At 46.9% G+C, this 22500-nt stretch overlaps 1 protein-coding gene across 3 annotated transcripts in view; it reads left to right on the top strand.

Moving 5' to 3' along the window:
* Positions 1-22500, top strand: part of LOC106570725 (NHS-like protein 3) — a 113570-nt gene that overhangs the window by 8173 nt on the left and 82897 nt on the right. For all 3 annotated transcript variants that reach the window (XM_045695062.2, XM_045695064.2, XM_045695063.2), the window contains one exon: positions 3112-3564. In XM_045695062.2, the coding sequence (XP_045551018.2) occupies positions 3315-3564 (250 nt within the window). In that variant the 5' untranslated portion in view covers positions 3112-3314. The remainder of the gene's footprint in view (positions 1-3111; positions 3565-22500) is intronic.

Below are 22500 nucleotides of genomic sequence, written 5' to 3'. Positions count from 1 at the left end.
GTGTAGGGAGGGGTGATGTATTGTCTGTGTGTAGGGAGGGGTGATGTATTGTCTGTGTGTAGGGAGGGGTGATGTATTGTCTGTGTGGAGGGAGGGGTGATGTATTGTCTGTGTGTGTAGGGAGGGGTGATGTATTGTCTGTGTGTGTAGGGAGGGGTGATGTATTGTCTGTGTGTGGAGGGAGGGGTGATGTATTGTCTGTGTGTGGAGGGAGGGGTGATGTATTGTCTCTCTGTGTGGAGGGAGGGGTGATGTATTGTCTGTGTGTGTAGGGAGGGGTGATGTATTGTCTGTGTGTGGAGGGAGGGGTGATGTATTGTCTGTGTGTGGAGGGAGGGGTGATGTATTGTCTCTCTGTGTGTAGGGAGGGGTGATGTATTGTCTGTGTGTAGGGAGGGGTGATGTATTGTCTGTGTGGAGGGAGGGGTGATGTATTGTCTGTGTGTGTAGGGAGGGGTGATGTATTGTCTGTGTGTGTAGGGAGGGGTGATGTATTGTCTGTGTGTGGATGGAGGGGTGATGTATTGTCTGTGTGTGGAGGGAGGGGTGATGTATTGTCTCTCTGTGTGGAGGGAGGGGTGATGTATTGTCTGTGTGTGTAGGGAGGGGTGATGTATTGTCTGTGTGTGTAGGGAGGGGTGATGTATTGTCTGTGTGTAGGAAGGGGTGATGTATTGTCTGTGTGTAGGGAGGGGTGATGTATTGTCTGTGTGGAGGGAGGGGTGATGTATTGTCTGTGTGTGTAGGGAGGGGTGATGTATTGTCTGTGTGTGTAGGGAGGGGTGATGTATTGTCTCTGTGTGGAGGGAGGGGTGATGTATTGTCTCTCTGTGTGGATGTTTCTCAGCAGTTCTCCATGAAGGTGCTCGTTCTTTTCTCCTCTTTTGTTGTGTCTTTGATTCAGGCTTTACAGGGAAGATCAGGTTGGCTGGGGAATGTGGGTACCACTCAGAACAGGGTGGTGTTGGCTGGGGAATGTGGGTACCACTCAGAACAGGGTGGTGTTGGCTGGGGAATGTGGGTACTACTCAGAACAGGGTGGTGTTGGCTGGGGAATGTGGGTACTACTCAGAACAGGGTGGTGTTGGCTGGGGAATGTGGGTACTACTCAGAACAGTGTGGTGTTGGCTGGGGAATGTGGGTACTACTCAGAACAGGGTGGTGTTGGCTGGGGAATGTGGGTACTACTCAGAACAGGGTGGTGTTGGCTGGGGAATGTGGGTACTACTCAGAACAGGGTGGTGTTGGCTGGGGAATGTGGGTACTACTCAGAACAGGGTGGTGTTGGCTGGGGAATGTGGGTACTCTCAGAACAGGGTGGTGTTGGCTGGGGAATGTGGGTACTACTCAGAACAGGGTGGTGTTAGGCTGGGGAATGTGGGTACTACTCAGAACAGGGTGGTGTTGGCTGGGGAATGTGGGTACTACTCAGAACAGGGTGGTGTTGGCTGGGGAATGTGGGTACTACTCAGAACAGGGTGGTGTTGGCTGGGGAATGTGGGTACTACTCAGAACAGGGTGGTGTTGGCTGGGGAATGTGGGTACTACTCAGAACAGGGTGGTTTAGGCTGGGGAATGTGGGTACTACTCAGAACAGGGTGGTGTTGGCTGGGGAATGTGGGTACTTCTCAGAACAGTGTGGTTTAGGCTGGGGAATGTGGGTACTACTCAGAACAGGGTGGTGTTGGCTGGGGAATGTGGGTACTACTCAGAACAGGGTGGTGTTGGCTGGGGAATGTGGGTACTACTCAGAACAGGGTGGTGTTGGCTGGGGAATGTGGGTACTACTCAGAACAGGGTGGTGTTGGCTGGGGAATGTGGGTACTACTCAGAACAGGGTGGTGTTGGCTGGGGAATGTGGGTACTACTCAGAACAGGGTGGTGTTGGCTGGGGAATGTGGGTACTACTCAGAACAGGGTGGTTGTTGGCTGGGGAATGTGGGTACTACTCAGAACAGGGTGGTGTTGGCTGGGGAATGTGGGTACTACTCAGAACAGGGTGGTGTTGGCTGGGGAATGTGGGTACTACTCAGAACAGGGTGGTGTTGGCTGGGGAATGTGGGTACTACTCAGAACAGGGGTTTGGCTGGGGAATGTGGGTACTGACAGGGGGGTGGGGGGAATGTGGGTACTACTCAGAACAGAGTGGTTTAGGCTGGGGAATGTGGGTACTACTCAGACAGGGTGGTGTTGGCTGGGAATGTGGGTACTACTCAGAACAGGGTGGTGTTGGCTGGGGAATGTGGGTACTGACTCAGAACAGGGTGGTGTTGGCTGGGGAATGTGGGTACTACTCAGACAGGGTGGTGTTGGCTGGGGAATGTGGGTACTTCTCAGAACAGGGTGGTGTTGGCTGGGGAATGTGGGTACTACTCAGAACAGGGTGGTGTTGGCTGGGGAATGTGGGTACTACTCAGAACAGGGTGGTGTTGGCTGGGGAATGTGGGTACTACTCAGAACAGGGTGGTGGTTGGCTGGGGAATGTGGGTACTACTCAGAACAGGGTGGTGTTGGCTGGGGGAATGTGGGTACTTCTCAGAACAGGGTGGTTGTTGGCTGGGGAATGTGGGGTACTACTCAGAACAGGGTGGTGTTGGCTGGGGAATGTGGGTACTACTCAGAACAGGGTGGTGCTTTTCTTCCTCTCTTTTCACACACTGTACTCGTTCTTCTTTCTTCCCCAGGGCTCCCTCTCTCCATACACACAAATAAAATAATGGAGAGAGCGAGTCAGAGAAAGAGAAAGGAGACAGAGAGAGACAGAGAGAGAGAGGGAGAGGGAGAGAGACAGAGAGGGAGAGAGAGAGAGGATGGTCTTGTTATAACTGTGTGCTGCAGGTCATTCAGACATTACTCCATATATGTCAAATATACTGTGTATATATATAACATATCTCAGCCTGACTGTCTCCTTTTATACCCTTTCTCCTCACTCCCTCCGTCTTTATCTTTAACTCTGCATTGTTGGAAAAGGACCTGTAAAATCATCATTTCACTTTTAGTCTACACCTGCTGTTGACGAAGCATGTGACAAATAACATTTGATTTCTCTCCCTTTTCTCCCTCTATCCTTCCCTCTTTCTGACCCTGTCCCTCCGCTTCTTATCGAAGGTGGTGTCCCAGTGCTGATACAGAAATAGAGAGAACAAAAAAAAAACGAAAGAAGGATGGTCGAAAGAGGTCAGAGGAGCCAACTTGACCCTTCATCTCCATGACCCCTGACCCCACAGAAGAGGAAAGTAGAGACAAGAGAAAGAGAGAGCGGAGATAGAGGGGGACAGTACCATCCCCTGACACTCGGGTCCTCGGGAGTAATGTCCCAGCGGAGCTCCGTGGGTGAGCTGGTGCCCAGGGACGTCTCTGAGATCCTAGCCCGGGAAGGGAAGGCCCAACGTGGGCAGTGGAAGACAGGAGGGTCCCTGGGCCAGGCCTTCAGTTGGTTGAAGGGAAGCAAGGGGAAGAACAACGTCAGTAACAGACAGAACCGGATGGGGAGTGGGATCGAGGATACAGAGGGAAACCAAACCAAACATAGACAATACCAGAACCACAATTCACCTAAAGGTACGTCTGAAATGGTGGTCTCGTACGGGATAGGGTGAGATGAATTGTCCTTTAGAATATGTAGCAGAGGTAAGCTGTACCTGGCTAGAGTGGCCCGTGATGTCACCTTCTCTGAGACCTGACTGTCGCACAAGAATGACGACAGCTGAGTGTTTCTGCTTTAACGGTAGCGATGTAGCTGTAGAATGCACCACACACACGCACATGCACACACACACACACGCACACACACACACACACACAGACACACAGACACACAGACACACAGACACACAGACACACACACACACACACACACACACACACACACCACACACACACCACACGCACACGCACACACACTCACACACCACACGCACACACCACACGCACACACACACCACACACACCCACACCCACACACCACACGCACACACACACACACCACATTCACACACACACACACCACACACACACACACACACACCACACGCACACCACACACACACACACATCACACGCACACACACACACACACACACCACATTCACACCCACCCACACACGCCACACGCACACACACACACACCACATTCACACACGCCACACACACCCACACGCCACACACCACACGCACACACACACACATACACATGCATCCTCTCTTCTGTTTACTGATGAGTTTGCTGGGTCACGTTGACGGCACAGAGATTACCTGCCTCTTTCTCTCCGCTCTTCTCAGTGTGTTTGGCAGTGTTTCACCACACCTCCATACCTCCTGGCTAGCCAGAGAGTCTAACCAAGAGGGTTTCACAGTGCAACACCACCCCTCTCTGAGACACTCCAGTTTACAGAAAGTTTTTTACAGAGAAGAGAGAGGTGGGCAGTGCATTTCCACTGGTTTACTCACTGTCTGTCTGCCTGTCTGCCTGTCCGTCCGTCGCCCGCCCGCCCGCCCGCCCGCCCGCACGCCCGCCCGCCTGCCTGCCTGCCTGCCTGCCTGTCTGTGTTGTCTGTGTTGTCTGTCTGCCTGTCTGTGTTGTCTGTCTGCCTTTCTGCTGGAGGGTCTAGCCATTGTAACCAGTGGAAGAAGTGGAGTCTAAACGAACTAAAGAGGACTGGTCAATACCTCCCTATGTTGGTTCTACGTGGGCCATCAGAAGGCCCAGGGGAATGACTACAACTTTGTTAATGACTAGTTAAAAAATGGGTTGTGTTTATTCAATATAGGCCATGGGAACATTACCAAAAGCTCTGGGTGGTTCACAGCAAATAAAAACGCTATTTAAAAACAACTTCATTATTTAAATGGTTGTTGGTCGAAATGGTCAAAGCTATCAAAAGGTAGACTCAGCCCCATGACGTCATACGAGAAGGGGCAACTTCCTGCTTACAGACGTCGACAACAGAATACCGATCTGCTGCCGGTGTTGTAGGCTCTTTCCACGTAGTACCCTCCCTTCAGCAAGAGACACTGAAAAGCAGTCTTAGAAGACATTCATTTAGTTGTTAAGTTGTCATTTATGGAAGGAAGGCACGTTGCGTTCGATGATGCCAAGTTCACCTTTAAATGACTCTGACGACGTGAGCGTTGACGTTCCGTTTGTGTTCAGGGAGCTCCCAGTAGAATCCCAGGAAAGGTGTAGGATGCTGAGACACCAGAAAAAGACTGTAGGATGACAGAAACATTGACCTCCTTTTGACATTGTTTCAGGATTGTATGCTTTTCAGACACAGAGCTTTCCAGGTCAGATAAGAGATTACTATAATTTGTTTATGAATTGGATTCTTTGTTCTCTTTTCTCGGCATTGTGAATTGGTGACCGTGCTTTTGTTGAGACCCTGTTTTTGTCTCACACCTGTTTTTCTTTCTTCTCTTTGTTTGTCTGTGAGAGAAGAAAGAAAGGGAGAGAGAGAGAGAGAGAGAGAGAGAGAGAGAGAGAGAGAGAGAGGAGAGAGAGAGAGAGAGAGAGAGAGAGAGAGAGAGAGAGAGAGAGAGAGAGAGAGAGAGAGAGAGAGAGAGAGAGAGAGAGAGAGAGGAGAGAGAGAGAGAGAGAGAGAGAAACAGAGAGACAGAGAGACAATGATAGAAAATGAAAGATAGAGAGAGGCCTATTTTCCTAACAATGAAGATACTGTTTAGCAGACCTTTAATAAAAGCGTATTCCTTCTGCTGTTCATATTTCTAGAACGAGCCGGATGACTTTACACCAACAGACCAACCTGAAGACTACGAGGCTTTACACAAACCAACCTGTCCGTGTGTCTGTGTGTTACCGTGCGTGTCTGAGAATGTACTGTATGCACTGTGCGTTGTATAGGTTTGTGTTGGTGTGCGTCTGTGTGTTTGCGTCCTGCCTCCCTATCTATCTCTGTCTAGCCTGTGACTGTCCTTTCTGGAATGTATAATTTATAGAAATTCTTCTCATGTAAAACCACAGTCTTTGATGTGCTGGGATCCTGGGAACAGAGTGTGTGTGCGTTTGTGTGTGTGCACGTGTGTGTGTGTGTGTGTGTGTGTGTGTGTGTGTGTGTGTGTGTGTGTGTGCGTGCGTGTGCATGTGCGAGCGCGTGTGTGTGCGTGTGTGTGTTTGTGTGTGCGTGTGTGTGTGCGCGTATGTTGTGCACGTGTGTGTGTGCGTGTTTGTGTGTGAGTGCATGCATACGCGTGTGTGTTTGTTTGTGCGTGCATGAGCATTTGTGTGTGCGTGGGTGTGTGTGTGAGTGCCTTTCGTGCTTGTGTGTTTGTGTGTATGTGTGTATTTATATGTGGGTATCTGGACGCTTGGTTGCCAGTTTGTGTCCAGAGTTATGTGATGGAGAGGAGAGATTATATAGGAACACAAAGCCTTATTCAGAGAGGAGAGATTATATAGGAACACAAAGCCTTATTCAGAGAGGAGAGATTACATAGGAATACAAAGCCTTATTCAGAGAGGAGAGATTATATAGGAACACAAAGCCTTATTCAGAGAGGAGAGATTAGGAATACAAAGCCTTATTCAGAGAGGAGAGATTATACAGGAACACAAAGCCTTATTCAGAGAGGAGAAATTACATAGGAACACAAAGCCTTATTCAGAGAGGAGAGATTATATAGGAACACAAAGCCTTATTCAGAGAGGAGAGATTCTATAGGAACACAAAGCCTTATTCACAGAGGAGAGATTATATAGGAACACAAAGCCTTATTCAGAGAGGAGAGATTAGGAACACAAAGCCCTATTCAGAGAGGAGAGATTATATAGGGACACAAAGCCTTATTCAGAGAGGAGAGATTAGGAACACAAAGCCCTATTCAGAGAGGAGAGATTATATAGGGACACAAAGCCTTATTCAGAGAGGAGAGATTATATAGGAACACAAAGCCTTATTCAGAGAGGAGAGATTACATAGGAATACAAAGCCTTATTCAGAGAGGAGAGATTATACAGGAACACAAAGCCTTATTCAGAGAGGAGAGATTACATAGGAATACAAAGCCTTATTCAGAGAGGAGAGATTATATAGGAACACAAAGCCTTATTCAGAGAGGAGAGATTCTATAGGAACACAAAGCCTTATTCACAGAGGAGAGATTACATAGGAACACAATGCCTTATTCAGAGAGGAGAGATTAGGAACACAAAGCCTTATTCAGAGAGGAGAGATTATATAGGGACACAAAGCCTTATTCAGAGAGAAGAGATTATATACGAACACAAAGCCTTATTCAGAGAGGAGAGATTATATAGGAACAAAAAGCCTTATTCAGAGAGGAGCGTACATAGGAACACAAATCCTTATTCAGAGAGGAGAGATTAGGAACACAAAGCCCTATTCAGAGAGGAGAGATTACATAGGAACACAAAGCTTTATTCAGAGAGGAGAGGTTAGGAACACAAAGCCCTATTCAGAGAGGAGAGATAACATAGGAACACAAAGCCTTATTCAGAGAGGAGAGATTAGGAACACAAAGCCTTATTCAGAGAGGAGAGATTATATAGGAACACAAAGCCTTATTCAGAGAGGAGAGATTATATAGGAACACAAAGCCTTATTCAGAGAGGAGAGATTATATAGGAACACAAAGCCTTATTCAGAGAGGAGAGATTATATATTGGAACACAAAGCCTTATTCAGAGAGGAGAGATTATATATTGGAACACAAAGCCTTATTTAAAAAAATAAATCTAACTTTATTTTTCACATGTGCCGAATACAACAAGTGTAGACTTTACCGTGAAATGCTTACTTACAAGCCCTTAACCAACAGCGCAGTTCAAGAAGAGTTAAGAAAATATTTACCAAGTAGACTAAAGTAAAAAGTAATAATAAAAAGTAACACAATAAGAATAACAGTATACAGGGGGTACCGATACCGAGTCAGTGTGGAGGCTATATACAGGGGGTACCGGTACCGAGTCAATGTGGAGGCTATATACAGGGGGTACCGGTACCGAGTCAATGTGGAGGCTATATACAGGGGGTACCGGTACCGAGTCAATGTGGAGGCTATATACAGGGGGTACCGATACCGAGTCAGTGTGGAGGCTATATACAGGGGGTACCAGTACAGAGTCAATGTGGAGGCTATATACAGGGGGTACCGGTACAGAGTCAATGTGGAGGCTATATACAGGGGGTACCGATACAGAGTCAGTGTGGAGGCTATATACAGGGGGTACCGGTACAGAGTCAATGTGGAGGCTATATACAGGGGGTACCGATACCGAGTCAGTGTGGAGGCTATATACAGGGGGTACCGGTACAGAGTCAGTGTGGAGGCTATATACAGGGGGTACCGATACCGAGTCAGTGTGGAGGCTATATACAGGGGGTACCGATACCGAGTCAGTGTGGAGGCTATATACAGGGGGTACCGATACCGAGTCAGTGTGGAGGCTATATACAGGGGGTACCGATACCGAGTCAGTGTGGAGGCTATATACAGGGGGTACCGGTACAGAGTCAGATGTGGAGGCTATATACAGGGGGTACCGGTACAGAGTCAGTGTGGAGGCTATATACAGGGGGTACCGGTACAGAGTCAGTGTGGAGGCTATATACAGGGGGTACCGGTACAGAGTCAATGTGGAGGCTATATACAGGGGGTACCGATACCGAGTCAGTGTGGAGGCTATATACAGGGGGTACCGATACAGAGTCAAGTGTGGAGGCTATATACAGGGGGTACCGATACCGAGTCAGTGTGGAGGCTATATACAGGGGGTACCGATACCGAGTCAATGTGGAGGCTATATACAGGGGGTACCGATACCGAGTCAATGTGGAGGCTATATACAGGGGGGACTGGTACCGAGTCAATGTGGAGGCTATATACAGGGTGTTACGGTACAGAGTCAATGTGGAGGCTATATACAGGGGGTACCGATACCGAGTCAATGTGGAGGCTATATACAGGGGGTACCGATACCGAGTCAATGTGGAGGCTATATACAGGGGGTACCAGTACAGAGTCAATGTGGAGGCTATATACAGGGGGTACCGATACAGAGTCAATGTGGAGGCTATATACAGGGGGTACCGGTACAGAGTCAATGTGGAGGCTATATACAGGGGGTACCGATACCGAGTCAGTGTGGAGGCTATATACAGGGGGTACCGATACCGAGTCAATGTGGAGGCTATATACAGGGGGTACCGATACCGAGTCAGTGTGGAGGCTATATACAGGGGGTACCGATACCGAGTCAGTGTGGAGGCTATATACAGGGGGTACCGATACCGAGTCAGTGTGGAGGCTATATACAGGGGGTACCGATACCGAGTCAGTGTGGAGGCTATATACAGGGGGTACCGATACCGAGTCAGTGTGGAGGCTATATACAGGGGGTACCGATACCGAGTCAGTGTGGAGGCTATATACAGGGGGTACCGATACCGAGTCAGTGTGGAGGCTATATACAGGGGGTACCGATACCGAGTCAGTGTGGAGGCTATATACAGGGGGTACCGATACCGAGTCAGTGTGGAGGCTATATACAGGGGGTACCGATACCGAGTCAGTGTGGAGGCTATATACAGGGGGTACCGATACCGAGTCAGTGTGGAGGCTATATACAGGGGGTACCGATACCGAGTCAGTGTGGAGGCTATATACAGGGGGTACCGATACCGAGTCAGTGTGGAGGCTATATACAGGGGGTACCGATACCGAGTCAGTGTGGAGGCTATATACAGGGGGTACCGATACCGAGTCAGTGTGGAGGCTATATACAGGGGGTACCGATACCGAGTCAGTGTGGAGGCTATATACAGGGGGTACCGATACCGAGTCAGTGTGGAGGCTATATACAGGGGGTACCGATACCGAGTCAGTGTGGAGGCTATATACAGGGGGTACCGATACCGAGTCAGTGTGGAGGCTATATACAGGGGGTACCGGTACAGAGTCAATGTTGAGACTATATACAGGGGGTACCGGTACAGAGTCAATGTGGAGGCTATATACAGGGGGTACCGATACCGAGTCAGTGTGGAGGCTATATACAGGGGGTACCGGTACAGAGTCAATGTGGAGGCTATATACAGGGGGTACCGGTACAGAGTCAATGTGGAGGCTATATACAGGGGGTACCGGTACAGAGTCAATGTGGAGGCTATATACAGGGGGTACCGGTACCGAGTCAATGTGGAGGCTATATACAGGGGATACCGGTACCGAGTCAATGTGGAGGCTATATACAGGGGGTACCGGTACAGAGTCAATGTGGAGGCTATATACAGGGGGTACCGGTACCGAGTCAATGTGGAGGCTATATACAGGGGATACCGGTACCGAGTCAATGTGGAGGCTATATACAGGGTGTTACGGTACAGAGTCAATGTGGAGGCTATATACAGGGGGTACCGGTACAGAGTCAATGTGGAGGCTATATACAGGGGGTACCGGTACAGAGTCAATGTGGAGGCTATATACAGGGGGTACCGGTACAGAGTCAATGTGGAGGCTATATACAGGGGGTACCGGCACAGAGTCAATGTGGAGGCTATATACAGGGTGTTACGGTACAGAGTCAATGTGGAGGCTATATACAGGGGGTACCGGTACAGAGTCAATGTGGAGGCTATATACAGGGGGTACCGGTACAGAGTCAATGTGGAGGCTATATACAGGGGGTACCGGTACAGAGTCAATGTGGAGGCTATATACAGGGGGTACCGGTACAGAGTCAATGTGGAGGCTATATACAGGGGGTACCGGTACCGAGTCAATGTGGAGGCTATATACAGGGGATACCGGTACCGAGTCAATGTGGAGGCTATATACAGGGTGTTACGGTACAGAGTCAATGTGGAGGCTATATACAGGGGGTACCGGTACAGAGTCAATGTGGAGGCTATATACAGGGGGTACCGGTACAGAGTCAATGTGGAGGCTATATACAGGGGGTACCGGTACCGAGTCAATGTGGAGGCTATATACAGGGGGTACCGGTACCGAGTCAATGTGGAGGCTATATACAGGGGGTACCGGTACAGAGTCAATGTGGAGGCTATATACAGGGGGTACCGGTACAGAGTCAATGTGGAGGCTATATACAGGGGGTACCGGTACAGAGTCAATGTGGAGGCTATATACAGGGGGTACCGGCACAGAGTCAATGTGGAGGCTATATACAGGGTGTTACGGTACAGAGTCAATGTGGAGGCTATATACAGGGGGTACCGGTACAGAGTCAATGTGGAGGCTATATACAGGGGGTACCGGTACAGAGTCAATGTGGAGGCTATATACAGGGGGTACCGGTACAGAGTCAATGTGGAAGTTATATACAGGGGGTACCGGTGCAGAGTTAATGTGGAGGCTATATACAGGGTGTTACGGTACAGAGTCAGTGTGGAGGCTATATACAGGGGGCAACGATACCGAGTCAGTGTGGAGGCTTCATACAGGGGGCACCGATACAGAGTCAGTGTGCGGGGGTACAGGTTAGGGGGGTGGCAATGTAAATAGTCCAGTGGTGATTTTATGAATTGGTCAGCAGTCTAATGGCTTGGGGGTAGAAGCTGTTGAGGAGCCTTTTGGTCCTAGACTTGGCGCTCCGGTACTGCTTACCGTGTGGTAGCAGAGAAAACAGTCTACACAACTTGGGTGACTGGAGTCTCTGACAAATCTTTGGGCTTTCCTCTGACACCGCCTATTATATAGGTCCTGGATGGCAGGAAGCTTGGCCCCAGTGATGTACTGGGCCATTCGCACTACCTCTGTAGCGCCTTACGGTCAGATGCCGAGCAGTTGCCATACCAGGCAGTGATGCAACCGGTCAGGATGCTCTCGATGGTGCAGCTGTAGAACCTTTTGAGGATCTGGGGACCCATGCCAAATCTTTTCAGTCTCCTGAGGGGGAAAAGGTATTGTTGTGCCCTCTTCATGACTGTCTTGGTATGTTTGGACAATGATCGTTCGTTGGTGATGTGGACACCAAGGAACTTGAAACTCTCGACCCGCTTCACTACAGCCCCGTTGATGTTAATGTGGGCCTGTTCGGCCCGCCTTTTCCAGTAGTCCACGATCAGCTCCTTTGTCTTGCTCACATTGACGGAGAGGTTGTTGTCCGTGCACCACACTGCCATGTCTCTGACCTCCTCCCTATATGCCATCTCATCGTTGTCGGTGATCAGGCCTACCACTGTTGTGCCGTTTAGAGAGGAGAGATTACATAGGAACACAAAGCTTTCTTCATGAAAGGATAGATGACATAGAAACACAAAGCTTTATTCAGAGGGGAGAGATTACATAGGAACATGAAGCCTTATTCAGAGAGGAGAGACTCAGAGAGGGAATGATCTTCAAATACATTTTTAATTAGAACACTACCCACACACATTCATGCATGGACGTGTGCGCGCACACACACACACACACACACACACACACACACACACACACACACACACACACACACACACACGCACATGCACACACACAAAACACACTTCCCTGAATGGCAAAGACATCTCTCCCTCTTTATTTTTTAACTATTTTTTGTTATCCTTTCACTGTCCCCTCTCTCTTTCACTCAGAGCTCGTGATACTGTCCCCCTCCCCTCTCTCTCTTTCATTCAGAGATAGTTATCACTGTCCCATCTGTCTCTCTTTCATTCAGAGATAGTTATCACTGTCCCATCTGTCTCTCTTTCATTCAGAGATAGTTATCACTGTCCCATCTGTCTCTCTTTCATTCAGAGATAGTTATCACTGTCCCATCTGTCTCTCTTTCATTCAGAGATAGTTATCACTGTCCCATCTGTCTCTCTTTCATTCAGAGATAGTTATCACTGTCCCATCTGTCTCTCTTTCATTCAGAGATAGTTATCACTGTCCCATCTGTCTCTCTTTCATTCAGAGATAGTTATCACTGTCCCATCTCTCTCTCTTTCATTCAGAGATAGTTATCACTGTCTTCCTCTCTCTTTCACTCAGAGCCAAAAAGTTATCACTCCCTATTCATTATAAATAACTCCATAGCGACTTGCTCCTCCATACAGACAAACTCCTCCACACTGACTAACTCCTACATAGTGACTTGCTCTCCAATAGTGACCAGCTCTTCATACTGACTAACTCCTACATAGTGACTTGCTCTCCAATAGTGACCAGCTCTTCATACTGACTAACTCCTACATAGTGACTTGCTCTCCATAGAGACTAACTCCTCCATACTGACTAACTCATCCATATTGACTAACTCCTCCATAGTGACATTCTCTTCCGTAGTGAATTTCTCTTCCGTAGTGACTAACTCATCCATAGTGACTAACTCATCCATAGTGACTAACTCCTCCATAGAGACTAACTCCTCCATACTGACTAACTCCTCCATACTGACTAACTCCTCCATACTGACTAACTCCTCCATACTGACTAACTCCTCCATACTGACTAACTCATCCATAGTGACTAACTCCTCCATAGTGACTAACTCCTCGATACTGACTAACTCCTCCATACTGACTGACTCCTCCATAGTGACTAACTCCTCCATAGTGACTAACTCCTCCATAGTGACTAACTCCTCCATAGTGACTGACTCCTCCTTACTGACTGACTCCTCCATAGTGACTAACTCCTCCATAGAGACTAACTCCTCCATAGTGACTGACTTCTCCTTACTGACTGACTCCTCCATAGTGACTGACTTCTCCTTACTGACTGACTCCTCCATAGTGACTAACTCCTCCATACTGACTAACTCCTCCATGCTGACTAACTCCTCCATAGTGACTAACTCCTCCATACTGACTAACTCCTCCATAGTGACTAACTCCTCCACGGTGACTGACTCCTCCACGGTGACTGACTCCTCCACAGTGACTGACTCCTCCATAGTGACTAACTCCTCCATACTGACTAACTCCTCCATACTGACTAACTCCTCCATAGTGACTAACTCCTCCATAGTGACTAACTCCTCCAAAGTGACTGACTCCTCCATAGTGATTGACTCCTCCACGGTGACTGACTCCTCCACAGTGACTGACTCCTCCATACTGACTAACTCCTCCATACTGACTAACTCCTCCATACTGACTAACTCCTCCATAGTGACTAACTCCTCCACGGTGACTGACTCCTCCACGGTGACTGACTCCTCCACAGTGACTGACTCCTCCACAGTGACTGACTCCTCCATACTGACTAACTCCTCCATAGTGACTAACTCCTCCATAGTGACTAACTCCTCCAAAGTGACTGACTCCTCCATAGTGATTGACTCCTACATAGTGACTGACTTCTACATAGTGACTAACTCCTCCATACTGACTAACTCCTCCATAGTGACTAACTCCTCCATACTGACTAACTTCTCCTTACTGACTAACTCCTCCATAGTGACTAACTCCTCCTTACTGACTAACTCCTCCATAGTGACTAACTCCTCCATAGTGACTAACTCCTCCATAGTGACTAACTCCTCCATACTGACTAACTCCTCCATAGTGACTGACTCCTCCATACTGACTAACTCCTCCATACTGACTAACTCCTCCATAGTGACTGACTCCTCCATACTGACTAACTCCTCCATAGTGACTAACTCCTCCATAGTGACTGACTCCTCCATGGTGACTAACTTCTACATAGTGACTAACTCCTCCATAGTGACTAACTCCTCCATAGTGTTTAACTCCTCCATAGTGACTAACTCCTCCATAGTGACTAACTCCTCCATAGTGACTAACTCCTCCATAATGACTAACTCCTCCATAATGACTAACTCCTCCGTAGTGACTAACTCCTCCGTAGTGACTAACTCCTCCATAGACACTAACTCCTCCATTGACACTAACTCCTCCATTGACACTAACTCCTCCATTGACACTAACTCCTCAGTAGAGACTAACTCCTCCATAGTGTTTAACTCCTCCATAGTGACTAACTCCATCATAGTGACTAACTCCTCCATAGTGACTAATTCCTCAATAGTGACTAACTCCTCCATAGTGACTAACTCCTCCATAGTGACTGACTCCTACATAGTGACTGACTCCTACATAGTGACTGACTCCTCCATAGAGACTGACTCCTCCATAGTGACTAACTCCTCCATACTGACCTACTCCTCCATGGTGACTAACTTCTACATAGTGACTAACTCCTCCATACTGACTAACTTCTCCATACTGACTAACTTCTACATAGTGACTAACTCCTCCATAGTGACTAACTCCTCCATAGTGACTAACTCCTCCATAGTGACCTCCATAGTGACTAACTCCTCCATCATGACTAACTCCTCCATCATGACTAACTCCTCCATACTGACTAACTCCTCCATACTGACTAACTCCTCCATACTGACTAACTCCTCCATAGTGACTAACTCCTCCGTAGTGACTAACTCCTCCGTAGTGACTAACTCCTCCGTAGTGACTAACTCCTCCGTAGTGACTAACTCCTCCGTATTGACTAACTCCTCCGTAGTGACTAACTCCTCCGTAGTGACTAACTCCTCCGTAGTGACTAACTCCTCCGTAGTGACTAACTCCTCCATAGAGACTAACTCCTCCATACTGACTAACTACTCTGTAGTGACTAACTCCTCCATAGTGAGTAATTCCTCCATATTGTTTAACTCCTCCATACTGACTAACTCCTCCATACTGACTAACTCCTCTGTAGAGACTAACTCCTCCATACTGACTAACTCCTCCATAGTGACTAACATCTCCATAGAGACTAACTCCTCCATAGTGACTAACTCCTCCATACTGACTAACTCCTCCATAGTGACTGACTCCTCCATACTGACTGACTCCTCCATACTGACTAACTCCTCCATACTGACTAACTCCTCCGTAGTGACTAACTCCTCCGTAGTGACTAACTCCTCCATAGTGACTAACTCCTCCGTAGTGACTAACTCCTCCATACCGACTAACTCCTCTGTAGTGACTAACTCCTCTGTAGAGACTAACTCCTCCATACTGACTGACTCCTCCGTGGTGACTAACTTCTACATAGTGACTAACTCCTCCATAGTGACTAACTTCTCCATACTGACTTACTCCTCCATAGTGACTAACTCCTCCATACTGACTAACTCCTCCATACTGACTAACTCCTCCATACTGACTAACTCCTCCATACTGACTAACTTCTCCATACTGACTAACTTCTCCATAGTGACTGACTCCTCCATACTGACTAACTCCTCCATACTGACTAACTCCTCCATATTGACTGACTCCTACATAGTGACTGACTCCTCCATAGTTTGGGAGAGCCTTTCTCTATAACAATGTGGTTGCATTTGTTTTGTGTGATTTACTTTTATATATAAATGGAGGTTATTGTTTTTTTTTTCATTTTATTTTTTCAATGTGGCCCACTCTAAACCACCTACTGTCTGACCAATGTAGCCCACACCTACTGGCCCACTGGCAGGATGACTTTGTGGTGAGGTCATTTTTGTTCTTAATCCCTTGTATTCACTGTTTCTGGATAGAGCAGGTTTTTAGTTTATTCAACCTCAGCTCTCACTCAGCTGCTGTCAGGCACATCTGTGTGGCCTGGTGTGCATGTGTATGTGCACGTGTGTGCACGCTTGTAAATACAACTCTATTTCTGTGAGTGCACGTGTGCGTCTGTGTCTTTGCGTCAAGGGGCACTTTGTGTTGTATAATGAGTGTGTATGGGTACAGACATTTCCTCGACTACGTACTATAAAGAGTTGGTGGATGAGGTACACTTAATAACTTGCGTGAACTATATATGCTGTCTATATCTCTGTCGTACAGTGTACCTTGAACAAGAGAGAGAGGGAACAGGAAAGAAAATAAATGTGTGGAGATCACCGTGGAAAGAGAAGAGGTCACAGTGGAAAGAGAAGAGGTCACAGTGAGGAGAGAGAAGAGGTCACAGTGGAAAGAGAAGAGGTCACAGTGAGGAGAGAGAAGAGGTCACAGTGAGGAGAGAGAAGAGGTCACAGTGGAAAGAGGTCCCAGTGGAGAGAGAAGAGGTCACAGTGGAAAGAGGTCACAGTGGAAAGAGAAGAGGTCACAGTGGAAAGATAAGAGGTCACAGTGGAAAGAGAAGAGGTCACAGTGGAAAGAGGTCACAGTGGAGAGAGAAGAGGTCACAGTAGAAAGAGAAAGAGGTAACCGTGGAAAGAGAAGAGGTCACAGTGGAAAGAGAAGAAAAGGTCACAGTGGAAAGAGAAGAGGTCACAGTGGAAAGAGAAGAGGTCACAGTGAGGAGAGAGAAGAGGTCACAGTGAGGAGAGAGAAGAGGTCACAGTGGAAAGATAAGAGGTCACAGTGGAAAGATAAGAGGTCACAGTGGAAAGAGGTCACAGTGGAAAGATAAGAGGTCACAGTGGAAAGATAAGAGGTCACAGTGGAAAGAGAAGAGGTCACAGTGGAAAGAGGTCACAGTGGAGAGAGAAGAGGTCACAGTAGAAAGAGAAAGAGGTAACCGTGGAAAGAGAAGAGGTCACAGTGGAAAGAGAAGAAAAGGTCACAGTGGAAAGAGAAGAGGTCACAGTGGAAAGATAAGAGGTCACAGTGGAAAGAGAACACAGTGGAGAGAGAAGAGGTCAAAGTGGAAAGAGAAGAGGTCACAGTGGAAAGATAAGAGGTCACAGTGGAAAGAGGTTACAGTGGAGAGAGAAGAGAGCACAGTGGAAAGAGAAGAGGTCACAGTGGAGAGAGAAGAGGTCACAGTGAGGAGAGAGAAGCGTTTGAATGTTTAATGAATTGGAAGGTTAAAATGCTCTCACTGCACAGTATACCCTCACCATTCAATACATCTAACACACGTGCAGACGAACACACACGCACACACACACACACACACACACACACACACACACACACACACACACACACACACACACACACACACACACACACACACACACACACACACACACACACACACACACACACACACACACACACACACACACACACACACACACACACACACACACACACACACACACACACACACACACACCCAGGTAATAAAGAAGCAGGGCGTGATGCCACAAACGGCCCGGGTGACACGGAATGCTTCAGATAGGTCACGTTCCATTCAGCTACAAGACATGCAGAAACCTGCTATAGAGAAAGAGATGTGGTCCCCAACCTAATTAATACAGTATGTTGTCCCCAACCTAATTAACACTGAATACAGTATTTTGTCAATAGACTAGTAGTTGATGTGTCACACTTTGGCTTTCACTTAGTCTGATTTCAGTTATTCTGATTTCAGTTAGTCTGATTTCAGTTTGTCTGATTTCAGTTCGTCTGATTTCAGTTTGTCTGATTTCAGTTTGTCTGATTTCAGTTTGTCTGATTTCAGTTCGTCTGATTTCAGTTCGTCTGATGTTCTCAAGCAAGATAGTCATCAACTCTTAGGTTTAACTCTCTTGACACACAAACACACGTGTACGCACATTCAAAAACACACACAACCTCCTGTGGAAACCATATATATATTAAAGGGGCAGCAGGTAGCCTAGTGGAAAACAGAGGATGACAGAGTGGAGAACAGAGGATGACAGAGTGGAGAACAGAGGATGGCAGAGTGGAGAACAGAGGATGGCAGAGTGGAGAACAGAGGATGGCAGAGTGGAGAACAGAGGATGGCAGAGTGGAGAACAGAGGATGACAGAGTGAAAAACAGAGGATGACAGAGTGGAGAACAGAGGATGACAGAGTGAAAAACAGAGGATGGCAGAGTGGAGGATGGAGGATTGAGCTCAAACTATGTTTGAAATATCAATTTAGAATGCAGTTACAATAATAATGTTGAATTCCAAACTACATCGTATGTCTGAGGTTTCGATGATGACAAAATGATACAGTTGCACAAATGATGCAGATTGTCTATAATCATATCAAAATACAGAATGGACATAAAATAATTTTGTAATTTATGTATAGTCATCTTTATTCTAATGGGGTAATCCAATCCTGCCTAATCAAGTTGTGATCGGCTGTTGTGATGGTAGCCAAGTATTTTCAGGTGTAAGGACCATGGTCATATGATAGGGAACTTAACTGTGAGCAACTGTGAGTATGATTTGACACGTCAGCATTTTCTGTATTTAACAGTACAAATCGTCATTCCGAAAAGTCTAATCTTCATTGTTGCCGGTAAATCAGTCGTAATTCTGATTATCATAGTTTATTTTTTCTGTCCGTTTTGTTTTCCAATGTTGACCTGGCCAGGATCTAGGTAACGCTGAACTTTAACCTTCTGCTCCATGTTGACCTGGCCAGGTTCTAGGTAATGCCGAACTTTAACCTTCTGCTGAGCTCTTAACCAAAGGTTTAACAGTAGGCTAGCATCAGGTTCATTTACATTAATTGAGGATAAGAGTCCCGCTAGCAGGACAACTTCCGGTGAAACTGAAGGCCGCGCAATTCAAATAAATAATCATAAATATTATGGATTTTAAACATTTATGTACATATAAGTGTCTTATATCAGCTGAAAGATTAAATTCTTGTTAATCTAACTGCACTGTCTGATTTACAGTAGCTATTACAGCGAAAACATGCCATGCAATTGTATGAGGACAGCGCCCCACATCAAAATGTTTTTCCACCGGCACAGGTTTCAAACATTGACAAATAACGATAAAATATTCACTTATTTTTTGAAAATCGTCCTCTGATTTGTCATCCAAAGGGTCCCAGCTATAACATGTAGTGTTGTTTTGTTAGATAAAATCCTTCTTTATATCCCAAAAAGTCTGTTTAGTTGGTGCCGTCGATTTGAGTAATCCACTTGTTCAACATGCAGAGAAAGGAATTTGAAAATCTACCCTTAAAATTTGGTTTCAACAAGTCAAAATGCATTTCTATTTACTCCTCAGATACCCTAAAATGTAATGAAACTATAATATTTCTTACGGAAGAAGTATTTTCAATAGGAAACCGATTTTAGCAGGTGTGTAATTTCCATGACTGTGTCCTTCTGCTAAAACTGAAATGTCTTATTGTCTTTGAAGTTACCAGCCTGAAACCTTGAACATAGACTGCTGACAGCCTGTGGAAAGCATAGGAATTGCATCCAGGGAGATGATTTTCAATATGACCGTATACTTGCCATTCTAAGAGGATGGTCTCTCTCAAAACAATAATTTCCGGTTGGTTTTTCTTTAGATTTTCTCCTACCATATCTATTGTGTTATATTCTCCTACCTTATTTTAACATTTCTACAAACTTCAAAGTGTTTTCTTTCCAATGGTACCAATTATATGCTTATCCTGGCTTCAGGGCCTGAGTAACAGGCAGTTTACTTTGGGCACGTCACTCAAACAGGAAGTGAAGAAAAAAAGGGGCCTAGCCCTAAGAATTACCAGGTTGATTCTCTCAGGCTGGATGAAAATGACTACATCGGCCATGATCCTTTGCAAGTTACGGCCAATTTCACCATGATCCTTAGCTATTTTGTGGTTCCATTCAGCCCCATTCAGCAAATTGGCTCGATTCAACTAATCCGGGGGCCAGGTAGATGGAATGTGTGTGTGTGTGTGTGTGTGTGTGTGTGTGTGTGTGTGTGTGTGTGTGTGTGTGTGTGTGTGTGTGTGTGTGTGTGTGTGTGTGTGTGTGTGTATGTGTGTGATGGCAAGGCTGTTTTAGTCAGAAATGATCTTACAGATATGTCCTCAGAGCACTTTAAAGGTCAGTGTTCCTTGCTGAAACAATCAGTTCAGTTTGTGACCTCAGTTAACCACTAGGTGGGAGTGTTGGGTAGGTTATCTCAGGCCTAGACAAGAGCCACACACACACACACACACACACACACGCACACACACACACACACGCACGCACGCACACACACACCACACACACAGAGGGAGAGGTAGAATTCCTAATCCTGTCCTGAGGCCGTGCCCCACTGATGGTTACCCTGACAACACCTTTCCCTGGTGACGGCTGCATACCTTGACGACTAGTCTACATTCTACACACACCCTCACGCACTTAAACTTTAGCCATAATGCCACATTTACAAACACACACACACACACACACACACACACACACACACACACACACACACACACACACACACACACACACACACACACACACACACACACACACACACACACACACACACACACACACACACACACACACACACACACACACACACACACACACACACTCACTCACTCACTCACTCACTCACCATCTATCTTATGGGAGTATCTGGGGCATGTCTGACATGTTGTTTTGCTGACGTATGGAGTCATAAACCAGACTGTTAGAATAACACTGTCAGTCTCTCTTTCTCTAGCTTCCTCTCTCTTTCTCTCTCCTCCTACTCTCTCTTTTTCTCTCTTTCTCTCCCATCACATGTTGTTTGCCAGATCAGTTACTTGATCAAGAAAAACTCCTGGCTCTAATTGTGTTCCATCTAACAGTCAGTGTAATGGGAGTGGTTGTTATGTTAGTATACTAATGGACAGCCTCACTCTGTGGGATCCGTTTATACAGGATCCATTACCATTAACAGTAGTGTACAGGACTCTCCTCTCTCTAGTGGATGTTCTCTCTCTCTCCTCTCTCCTCTCTCTCTCTCCTCTCTCTTCTCTCCTCTCTCTCCTCTCTCTCTCTTCTCTCTCCTCTCTCTCTTCTCTCTCTGTCTCCCCCCTCTCTCTCTCTCTCTTCTCTCTCTAGTTGATGTTCTCTCTCTCTCTTCTCTCTCTCTCTCTTCTCTATCTCCCTCTCTCCCCTCTCTATCTCTCCCTCTCCCCTCTCTATCTCTCTCTCTCTCTCTCTCTCTCTCTCTCTCTTCTCCCTTCTCCCTTCTCCCTTCTCTCCTCTCTCTCTCTCTCTCTCTCTCTCTCTCTCCTCTCTCCTCTCTCTTCTCTCTTCTCTCTTCTCTCTTCTCTCTTCTCTCCTCTCTCTCTCCCTCTCCCCTCTCTCCTCTCTCTCCTCTCTCTTCTCTCTCTTCTCTCCTCTCTCTTCTCTCTTCTCTCCTCTCTCCTCTCTCCTCTCTCTCCCTTCTCTCCTCTCTCCTCTCCTCCTCTCTCCTCTCTCTTCTCTCTTCTCTCTTCTCTCCTCTCTCTCCTCTCGCCTCTCTCCTCTCTCTTCACTCCTCTCTCTTCTCTCTTCTCTCTCCTCTCTCTCCTCTCTCTCCTCTCTCTCCTCTCTCTCTTCTCTCTCTCCTCTCTCTTCTCTCCTCTCTCCTCTCTCTTCTCTCCTCTCTCCTCTCTCTCTCTCCTATGTCACTGTCCCATCTCTCCTAATCTTATATTAACCTTACGGTAAATAGCTGAACTAATAGCTGAACTGGCCTGTAAAATTGAGGTTTGTAAATCCCCCCCCTCAATCTCTCCAGTTCCTCTCCACTACCGCCCCTCCACCTCTCCTCCGCCCTTCTAGTGGCTCACTGTAAATGTCTTCCTTATCACAGCCTCTACTCAACAGCTGCTGGGCTGGGCTATAGGATAAACATCAGGCAGAAGGGTCATGATATAG

This window comes from Salmo salar, chromosome 14 (assembly GCF_965601325.2).
Source record: "Salmo salar chromosome 14, fSalSal1, whole genome shotgun sequence".
In the NCBI taxonomy this organism is placed as follows: domain Eukaryota; kingdom Metazoa; phylum Chordata; class Actinopteri; order Salmoniformes; family Salmonidae; genus Salmo; species Salmo salar.
Note: the sequence above shows the minus strand (reverse complement) of the source record. Positions and strands in the feature narration are given on the sequence as shown.